We start from the raw sequence: 11432 nt of genomic DNA, 5'->3' as shown, positions 1-11432 counted from the left end.
GGTCATTGGAGGCACTGACTGGAGTAGAATTGTCAAACTGAGCTCTGATGACTAGCAAAGACATGTCTGGAGATGCCCCAAACAGCAGTCGGAGACCAACCTGACCATCACCAGCCATAAGGCCTGACAATCAGGAGTGATTGCCAGGTTGCCATTTCTTTTCATAGCTGGATCATTTTGGTTGCCATCCATGACACCATTACAACACAGTGGTATGTCAATGATATTCTAAGCTCCGTTTTGTTGCCCTCCTCAGCAAGCCATCCTGGATTTACATTTCAGCAAGATAATGCCCGCCCGCACATGGTGAGAGTTTCCACTGCATCTCTTTGTGCTTGCTAATCCCGACCTTGGTCAGCAAGGTCACAAGATGTCTCCCCAATTGAGAATACTTGGAGCATTATGGGTAGGGCCCTCCTACCAGTTCGGTATTATGACGATCAACCTGCCAGTTCAACAGAATTTGGCACGATATCCCTCAGGAGGACATGCAACATATCTATCAATCGATGTCAAGCCAAACAACTGCTTGCGTAAGGACCAGAGGGAGCTCAACATGTTATTGACTTGCTTAATTTGTGAAGCTACTTTTCTTGAATAAATCAATTAACTTTTCTAAAATTGCAAAGATTTCCTTGTCTGTACATGTACATCACATCTACTGATTTTCATCCCATTCAGATAATTCCTTCACGGAGTGTCTTTCTCTCCTAGAATGTATTTCCTACACAACTGGGCTTCTGATCTATCTGCTCTAAGGTAGCTTACAGAAAAGGTATTTAATATTCTTTTGCAGGATGTCTTGTAATACCTACCACTTATAACACTAACTACTACAATCAATTACTGTATGATTAAAGTAGCATCCTATGATGACAATATGATTGGGAAACATATTTACTATAGTGCTGAGGTTTTCTCTAAAGTTTGTGGTTACATCTGGAAGCAGGTTGGTAGTCAGTGGATCTAATTATAGATTTGTACCCACTCTAAATACTGAGCCTTACTCAAACAATCTTGCATATGGCTTCAGTTTCTATCTCAGTTCAGTTGAGTCTCTTGTCTACTGTGATGAATACACCACATCCATCTTCCATCGCCAAAATGTTTGATATTCGAGGGCAGTTCAATAAGTAATGCAACACATTTTTTTCTGAAACAGGGGTTGCTTTATTCAGCATTGAAATACACCAGGTTATTCCCCAATCTTTTAGCTACACAACACTATTTTTCAACGTAATCTCCATTCAATGCTACGGCCTTACGCCACCTTGAAATGAGGGCCTGTATGCCTGCACGGTACCATTCCACTGGTCGATGTCGGAGCCAACGTCGTACTGCATCAATAACTTCTTCATCATCCGCGTAGTGCCTCCCACGGATTGTGTCCTTCATTGGGCCAAACATATGGAAATCCGATGGTACGAGATCGGGGCTGTAGGGTGCATGAGGAACAGTCCACTGAAGTTTCGTGAGCTCCTCTCGGGTGCGAAGACTTGTGTGAGGTCTTGCGTTGTCATGAAGAAGGAGAAGTTCGTTCAGATTTTTGTGCCTACAAACACGCTGAAGTCGTTTCTTCAATTTATGAAGAGTAGCACAATACACTTCAGAGTTGATCGTTTGACCATGGGGAAGGACATCGAACAAAATAACCCCTTCAGCATCCCAGAAGACTGTAACCACGACTTTACCGGCTGAGGGTATGGCTTTAAACTTTTTCTTGGTAGGGGAGTGGGTGTGGCGCCACTCCATTGATTGCCGTTTTGTTTCAGGTTCGAAGTGATGAACCCATGTTTCATCGCCTGTAACAATCTTTGACAAGAAATTGTCACCCTCAGCCACATGACGAGCAAGCAATTCCGCACAGATGGTTCTCCTTTGCTCTTTATGGTGTTCGGTTAGACAATGAGGGACCCAGCGGGAACAAACCTTTGAATATCCCAACTGATGAACAATTGTGACAGCACTACCAACAGAGATGTCAAGTTGAGCACTGAGTTGTTTGATGGTGATCCGTCGATCATTTCGAACGAGTGTGTTCGCACGCTCCGCCATTGCAGGAGTCACAGCTGTGCACGGCCGGCCCGCACGCGGGAGATCAGACAGTCTTGCTTGACCTTGCGGCGATGATGACACACGCTTTGCCCAATGACTCACCATGCTTTTGTCCACTGCCAGATCACCGTAGACATTCTGCAAGCGCCTATGAATATCTGAGATGCCCTGGTTTTCCGCCAAAAGAAACTCGATCACTGCCCGTTGTTTGCAACGCACATCCATTACAGACGCCATTTTAACAGCTCCGTACAGCGCTGCCACCTGTCGGAAGTCAATGAAACTACACGAGACGAAGCGGGAATGTTTGAAAATATTCCACAAGAAATTTCCGGTTTTTTCAACCAAAATTGGTCGAGAAAAAAAATGTGTTGCATTACTTATTGAACTGCCCTCGTAAACCCCAGATTTAACCCAAAAATCTCTTATTGTCAATTTTGGGTTTCAGCCAGTCTCTCCCTTTTCATGTGAACAAGATGAGTTCTTCAAACACCCTAGATAAGAATGGCTAGAAATTATACAATTAGAATCCTCTCCTTCAATAACATGAGGGAGTCTCATGATTGCAAAACATTCATCAACTTTGTCAACAGAGGAAATATTCGGGTCAATATTTATAAGCATTGTGAGAGTCTCCTCATATTTGTATTTTATTTTGTAACTCATTTTATATTTTTATGACACTTCACAACTAGTGTCACAAAAACCAAGATATGAACTGTTTGTTGCAACAACACATTCCTCTATATTCACTATAACTGTGCTCTGCCAGGTTGCTCATTTGGTGTAATGGTTGAATAGTACTCTCTTAACTTTTTTTATAGTATGCTTAAATTTTTTTTAGGCTTATGATGGTATTACAACACCATGGCAGAAAGCAGTATATGAGATTTTAATTCACAAGGAGACATCACCAACTTAATAACATATTTTAAAGGAGAACGAAGCACACTAGCATGATATCAGCCCCAGCGACTGACCACAAGCGAAAATACAGGCCACATTCAGTTATGTTCTTCTGAATGTACAGCTTTTAAATATTTGTGCATACTGGTTGTTTGTCACTCACTCCATCCAACTGCAGCCACCTAATAGCCAAGTGTGATGTATTGTATAGTGGAGTGACTGCCAGTGCCCTCCTATTTGCAAGACGTTGATGGCGGAGGAAAATTAAAGGAGGAGGAGGTCATGTCTGCCCATTGTGTTTTGAAATGTTCGAGAACACATGCTACTTTATGAGAAAAAGAAGTAAGTAATATGAGTACATAGCATGTAAACCACCAGCACAAATACACTCCTGGAAATGAAAAAAAGAACACATTGACACCGGTGTGTCAGAACCACCATACTTGCTCCAGACACTGCAAGAGGGCTGTACAAGCAATGATCACACGCACGGCACAGCGGACACACCAGGAACAGCGGTGTTGGCCGTCGAATGGCGCTAGCTGCGCAGCATTTGTGCACCGCCGCCGTCAGTGTCAGCCAGTTTGCCGTGGCATACGGAGCTCCATCGCAGTCTTTAACACTGGTAGCATGCCGCGACAGCGTGGACGTGAACCGTATGTGCAGTTGACGGACTTTGAGCGAGGGCGCATAGTGGGCATGCGGGAGGCCGGGTGGACGTACCGCCGAATTGCTCAACACGTGGGGCGTGAGGTCTCCACAGTACATCGATGTTGTCACCAGTGGTCGGCGGAAGGTGCACGTGCCCGTCGACCTGGGACCAGACCGCAGCGACGCACAGATGCACGCCAAGACCGTAGGATCCTACGCAGTGCCGTAGGGGACCGCACCGCCACTTCCCAGCAAATTAGGGACACTGTTGCTCCTGGGGTATTGGCGAGGACCATTCGCAACCGTCTCCATGAAGCTGGGCTACGGTCCCGCACACCGTTAGGCCGTCTTCCACTCATGCCCCAACATCGTGCAGCCCGCCTCCAGTGGTGTCGCGACAGGCATGAATGGAGGGACGAATGGAGACGTGTCGTCTTCAGCGATGAGAGTCGCTTCTGCCTTGGTGCCAATGATGGTCGTATGCGTGTTTGGCGCCGTGCAGGTGAGCGCCACAATCAGGACTGCATATGACCGAGGCACACAGGGCCAACACCCGGCATCATGGTGTGGGGAGTGATCTCATACACTGGCCGTACACCACTGGTGATCGTCGAGGGGACACTGAATAGTGCACGGTACATCCAAACCGTCATCGAACCCATCGTTCTACCATTCCTAGACCAGCAAGGGAACTTGCTGTTCCAACAGGACAATGCACGTCCGCATGTATCCCGTGCCACCCAACGTGCTCTAGAAGGTGTAAGTCAACTACCCTGGCCAGCAAGATCTCCGGATCTGTCCCCCATTGAGCATGTTTGGGACTGGATGAAGCGTCGTCTCACGCGGTCTGCACGTCCAGCACGAACGCTGGTCCAACTGAGGCGCCAGGTGGAAATGGCATGGCAAGCCGTTCCACAGGACTACATCCAGCATCTCTACGATCGTCTCCATGGGAGAATAGCAGCCTGCATTGCTGCGAAAGGTGGATATACACTGTACTAGTGCCGACATTGTGCATGCTCTGTTGCCTGTGTCTATGTGCCTGTGGTTCTGTCAGTGTGATCATGTGATGTATCTGACCCCAGGAATGTGTCAATAAAGTTTCCCCTTCCTGGGACAATGAATTCACGGTGTTCTTATTTCAATTTCCAGGAGTGTATTTTTATTATCTTAAGAATATTCTCTTATGGATATACAGTTTGTTGATCTACATTGTGTTTGTGAATCATAACATAAAAGTTTTCCAAGAAAAGAGATTTCTGGCAACAGTTTCAGGTTAAAAACTGCACACATTGACATAGTGAACAAAGCACTATCGTGTGTTGGTTCACCGACATTATGAACAAAAACTTCTTATTCACTTCATTGTACAGTTCTTTCACTCTCGAGCATTAGGTAGCTGCAGTGGGGTAGAGCAAGTGACAACCGGTGCGCATTTTACATTTTACATCCTTGAGGCAAGACATTCTGACAAATTATAATAGGTGTGGCTAATAAGCAACCATGGACCTTACTGTAGGTGGGGAGGCTTGCTTGCCTCAGTGATACAGATAGCTTTACCGTAGGTGCAACCACAATGGAGAGCTATCTGTTGAGAGGCCAGATAAATGTGTGGTTCTTAAAGAGAGGCAGTAGCCTTTTCAGTAGTTACATGGGTGACAGTCTGGATGATTGACTGAACTGACCTTGTAACATCATTGACAGAACTGGCCTTGTAACATCAACCAATACAGCCTTGCTGTGCTGTTACTGTGAATCACTAAAAGTAAGGGAACATTACAGCTGTAATTTTTCCCGAGGGTATGCAACTCTACTGTATGGTTTTAAATGACAATACCATCCTCTTGGGTAAAATATTCCAGAGGTACAATAGTCCCCCATTTGGATATCTGGGCAGGGACTACTCAGGAGGACATTGTTATCAGCAAAAACAAAATTGGCAATCTATGGATCAGAGTGTGAAATGTCAGATCCTTTAATCGGGCAAGTAGGCTAGAAAATTTAAAAAGGAAAATGGATACATTAAAGTTAGATGTAGTGGGAACTGGTGACGTTTGTTGGCAGGAGGAACAGGACTTCTGGTCAGGTGAACAGAGGGTTGTAAATACAAAATCAAATAGTGGAATGCAGGAATAGATTCAATAATGAATAAAAAAATAGGAATGTGGATAAACTACTACAAACAGCATAGTGGTGCATTATTGCAGCTGAGGTAGACACGAAACCCACACTCACCACAGTAGTACAAGTTTATGAGAGAGATGAGACCTTGATAAACTGAAAGAACCAGAGGTTGCTGAGAGTTTCAGAGGGAGCATTAGGGAAAGGAACAAGGGAAAGGAAGACAGTAGAAGGAGAATGGGTAGCTTTGAGAGATGAAATACAGAAGGCAGCAGAGGATCAAGTAGGTAAAAAGATGAGGGCTAGTAGAAATACATGGGTAACACAAAAGATATTGAATTTAATTGATGATACGAGAACCATGGACCTTGCTGTTGGTGGGGAGGCTTGCGTGCCTCAGCGATACAGATAGCCGTACCATAGGTGCAACCACAACGGAGGGGTATCTGTTGAGAGGCCAGACAAATGTGTGGTTCCTGAAGAGGGGCAGCAGCCTTTTCAGTCGTTTCAGGGGCAACAGTCTGGATGATTGACTGATCTGGCCTTGTAACACTAACCGAAACGGCCTTGCTGTGCTGGTACTGCGAACGGCTGAAAGCAAGGGGAAACTACAGCCATAATTTTTCCCGAGGGCATACAGCTTTACTGTATGGTTAAATGATGATGGCGTCCTCTTGGGTAAAATATTCCGGAGGTAAAATAGTCCCCCATTCGGATCTCCGGGTGGGGACTACTCAAGAGGACGTCGTTATCAGGAGAAAGAAAACTGGCGTTCTACGGGCCGGAGCATGGAATGTCAGATCCCTTAATCGGGCAGGTAGGTTAGAAAATTTAAAAAGGGAAATGGACAGGTTAAAGTTAGATATAGTGGGAATTAGTGAAGTTCGGTGGCAGGAGGAACAAGACTTTTGGTCAGGCGAATACAGCATTATAAATACAAAATCAAATAGGAGTAATGCAGGAGTAGGTTTAATAATGAACAAAAAAAAATAGGTTTGTAGGTAAGCTACTACAAACAGCATAGTGAACGCATTATTGTGGCCAAGATAGACACGAAGCCCATGCCTACTACAGTACTACAAGTTTATATGCCGACTAGCTCTGCAGATGAAGTAATTGATGAAATGTATGATGAGATAAAAGAAATTATTCAGGTAGTGAAGGGACACGAAAATTTAATAGTCATGGGTGCCTGGAATTCAAGAGTAGGAAAAAGGAGAGAAGGAAACATAGTAGGTGAATATGGATTGGGGGTAAGAAATGAAAGAGGAAGCTGCCTGGTAGAATTTTGTACAGAGCAAAACTTAATCATAGCTAACACTTGGTTCAAGAATCATAAAAGAAGGCTGTATAAATGAAAGAAGCCTGGAGATACTGACAGGTTTCAGATAGATTATGTAATGGTAAGACAGAAATTTAGGAACGAGGTTTTAAATTGTAAGACATTTCCAGGGGCAGATGTGGACTCTGACCACAATCTATTGGTTATGAACTGTAGATTAAAACTGAAGAAACTGCAAAAAGGTGGGAATTTAAGGAGATGGGACCTGGATAAACTGAAAGAACCAGAGGTTGTACAGAGTTTCAGGGAGAGCATAAGGGAACAATTGACAGGAATGGGGGAAAGAAATACAACAGTAGAAGAAGACTGGGTAGCTTTGTGGGATGAAATAGTGAAGGCAGCAGAAAAAGATGAGGGCTAGTAGAACTCCTTGGGTAACAGAAGAAATAATGAATTTAATTGATGAAAGGAGAAAATATAAAAATGCAGTAAATGAAGCAGGCAAAAAGGAATACAAACGTCTCAAAAATGAGATCGACAGGAAGTGCAAAATGGCTAAGCAGGGATGGCTAGAGGACAAATGTAAGGATGTAGAGGCTTATCTCACTAGGGGTAAGATAGATACTGCCTACAGGAAAATTAAAGAGACCTTTGGAGATAAGAGAACCAGTTGTATGAATATCAAGAGCTCAGATGGAAACCCAGTTCTAAGCAACGAAGGGGAAGCAGAAAGGTGGAAGGAGTATATAGGGGGTCTATACAAGGGCGATGTACTTGAGGACAATATTATGGAAATGGAAGAGGATGTAGATGACGATGAAATGGGAGATACGATACTGCGTGAAGAGTTTGACAGAGCACTGAAACACCTAAGTTGAAACATAGCCCTGGGAGTAGACAACATTCCATTAGAACAACTGACGGCCTTGGGAGAGCCAGTCATGAGAAACCTCTACCATCTGGTGAGCAAGATGTATGAGACAGGCGAAATACCCTCAGACTTCCAAAAGAATATAATAATTCCAATCCCAAAGAAAGCAGGTGTTGACAGATGTGAAAATTACCGAACTATCAGTTTAACAAGCCACAGCTGCAAAATACTAATGCGAATTCTTTACAGATGAATGGAAAAACTAGTAGAAGCTGACTTCGGGGGAGATCAGTTTGGATTCTGTAGAAATACTGGAACACATGAGGCAATACTGACCATACAACTTATCTTAGAAGCTAGATTAAGGAAAGGCAAACCTACGTTTCTAGCATTTGTAGACTTAGAGAAAGCATTTGGCAATGTTGACTGGAAAACTCTCTTTCAAATTCTGAAGGTGGCAGGGGTAAAATACAGGGAGCGAAAGGCTATTTACAATTTGTACAGAAACCAGATGGCAGTTATAAGAGTCGAGGGGTATGAAAGGGAAGCAGTGGTTGGGAAGGGAGTAGGACAGGGTTGTAGCCTTTCCCTGATGTTATTCAATCTTTATATTGAGCAAGCAGTGAAGGAAGCAAAAGAAAAATTCAGAGTAGGTATTAAAATCCATGGAGAAGTAATAAAAACTTTGAGGTTTGCTGATGACATTGTAATTCTGTCAGAGACAGCAAAGGACTTGGAAGAGCAGTTGAATGGAATGGATAGTGTCTTGAAAGGAGGATATAAGATGAACATCAACAAAAGCAAAACTAAGATAATTGAATGTAGTCGAATGAAGTCAGGTTATGCTGAGGGAATTAGATTAGGAAATGAGACACTTAAAGTAGTAAAGAATTTTTGCTATTTGAGGAGCAAAATAACTGATGATGGTTGAAGTAGAGAGGATATCAAATGTAGACTGGCAATGGCAAGGAAAGCATTTCTGAAGAAGAAAAATTTGTTAACTTCGAATATAGATTTAAGGGTCAGGAAGTTATTTCTGAAAGTATTTCTATGGATTGTTGCCATGTATGGAAGTGAAACATGGACGATAAATAGTTTGGACAAGAAGAGAATAGAAGCTTTTGAAATGTGGTGCTACAGAAGAATGCTGAAGATTAGATGGGTAGATCACATAACTAATGAGGAGGTATTGAAGAGAACTGGGGAGAAGAGAAGTTTGTGGCACAACTTGACTAGAAGAAGGGATGGGTTGGTAGGACATGTTCCGAGGCATCAAGGGATCACCAATTTAGTATTGAGGGCAGCGTGGAGGGTAAAAATCGCAGAGGGAGACCAAGAGATGAATACACTAAGCAGATTCAAAAGGATGTAGGTTGCAGTAGGTACTGGGAGATGAAGAAGTTTGCACAGGATAGAGTAGCATGAAGAGCTGCATCAAACCAGTCTCAGGACTGAAGACCACAACAACAACAACAGGAGAAAATGAAGCAGGCAAAGGGGAATACAAACGTCTCAAAAATGAGTTTGACAGGAACTGCAAAATGTCTAAGCATGAATGACTAGAGAAAAAATGTAAGAATGCAGAATCATATATCACTAGGGGCAAGATATATGTGCTCTTCCCTCTGAACTCCTTTTGTCTTCTTGTATAGCCACTGATTCATCTGTTGAAAAACCTGCCTCACACTACCTTGCTATCACCTCTCTATCTCCTTCCCTACTCCCTTGCCACCTCCACCTACTGCAGAGGATGTAGATGAAGATAAGATAATCAACAGTCAGTCTCACTGTACCCATGGGAGTCTACGTTGTTGTGTGTGCAAATGTGTGCACTTTTGCTACAGAAAGAGCAAGAGCTCCAAAGCTAGTGTAAATGCCGTATGCAGATCAGTGTTTCTACGTGCTACACATCAGACAGCTACAGGTGAGCAGTTGCCTATCCTCTTCTTCTTCTTCTTCTTCTTCTTCTTCTTTTGCTTACTGATCTCTCTTTTGCTTACTGATCTCTACTTCTCATACCATAAGTCATTTTTACTTTTTGGAGTTCATAATAGAACTCATTGCAAGATTAAGTGTTACACCTTTTGTTTTGAACCAATTGTGAATTTAGACTTATTCCTCTGGTATAATTAGTTAATAAGATGACCTTTTTTTCTATTGTTAAGATATGACTCCATGCATGCAAGCGAAATCCCTTTAATGCCATATTTTAGTTTTCCATCTAGAATTTTTTGATATACACAACCAACGGCCTTTAGGCATGTAAATAACAAGCTGAACATTATAGATCAGCTTTTCAAGACGCTCACACTTATTGTGCTGGGTATGTACAGACTGATGAAAAAGAGCGACAATGTTCAACTTCATATTTCTATATTTATCCACTGTTCAATGTCTCAGCTATAGAGTGGGAGGTTTCATTCATTTTCTCACTCAGTGCACGACAAAGTCTTTGCGTAATGGTGCAAATGAATCTGCTCAAAAATCTTATTGCATTAGTGAAAAAACAATTAAAAATCTTTAACTTGCCCAAATAAAGTAGAATACTGAATGACAAAGATCATCAGAGCTCTTGGTAGAAGTGGCTTGATGAATAGGCGTTTGGCTTCTTTCAGCCCACCACCCAGTGCTGAGCCTGGACTTCCATTTGCTGAAGTGGATCTAGCTAATGATTCAGTTTCATATGGTGTTTCCTTCTTCAGTTGGTGCACCTATAACATAATAAAAATACACACATTGGAATGATAATAAAATAATTTCTTACTTCATTCCTACACTAAAAACTATCTGGTAATTTATAAATTTATACTTATGTGATAACAACTAACTATTATTCAATTTCAATGATAGTTTAATGAGTGGCTGATATCATTCAGTCACTTAATTAAAGCTTGACTACTGTCCTTCTTCATATGTTTGTAGTTTTACATGGTGACCAAACAATATGCTGTTCACATATTGCACACACTTCTGAACAGTGAAACCCATGTAAAAATAAGCTTCCGCAGGCGTTGTCACAGTCAATAAAATTCTTCTGGGTTTGCGACTGCATTGTCAGCTATAAAATTCCAACGTTTCAGCGACTACTGCAAGATGCCTTCCTCAGGGTGTATTGCTAAACTGCTGAAACATCGGAATTTTGTAGTTGACAATGCGGTCCCAAACCCGAAGTTTTATTGACAGTTATGTATCTTTACCAAAGTATTTCAAGAAGGGAATAATTTAATCATTTAGATCCTGTTGAAATGGCAGAAGCAACAGAGTACCAGACTAGGAACAGAACAGAAAATGAAGGCTGCTAATAAGACTGAGAAACTTGTAAATTTACTACTAACAATCTTCTGGGCTTGATAATAGGGCCACAGATGACATTTCATTACATTTGTTCTGGCATTACCACAAGCACTGGGATAAACACGAAGAATGAAAGACCAGAGAAGGCGGTGAATCGTCGGCCAATGGTGCGCGGAATAGGAGCATCCTCAAACTGAAGTGAAGCGCTGCTCCAGCTTAGGCCAGACATTAGTGGAATGTATTCACGGAGTA

General features: G+C 42.6%; 1 protein-coding gene across 2 annotated transcripts in view; it reads right to left on the bottom strand.

Moving 5' to 3' along the window:
- Nucleotides 1–11432, bottom strand: part of LOC126190907 (synaptic vesicle glycoprotein 2C-like) — a 477766-nt gene that overhangs the window by 49428 nt on the left and 416906 nt on the right. For both annotated transcript variants that reach the window (XM_049931535.1, XM_049931536.1), the window contains exon 7: nt 10416–10597. In XM_049931535.1, coding sequence (XP_049787492.1) covers nt 10416–10597 — 182 coding nt within the window. The remainder of the gene's footprint in view (nt 1–10415; nt 10598–11432) is intronic.

The sequence above is a fragment of the Schistocerca cancellata genome, chromosome 6 (assembly GCF_023864275.1).
Source record: "Schistocerca cancellata isolate TAMUIC-IGC-003103 chromosome 6, iqSchCanc2.1, whole genome shotgun sequence".
Taxonomy (NCBI): domain Eukaryota; kingdom Metazoa; phylum Arthropoda; class Insecta; order Orthoptera; family Acrididae; genus Schistocerca; species Schistocerca cancellata.
Note: the sequence above shows the minus strand (reverse complement) of the source record. Positions and strands in the feature narration are given on the sequence as shown.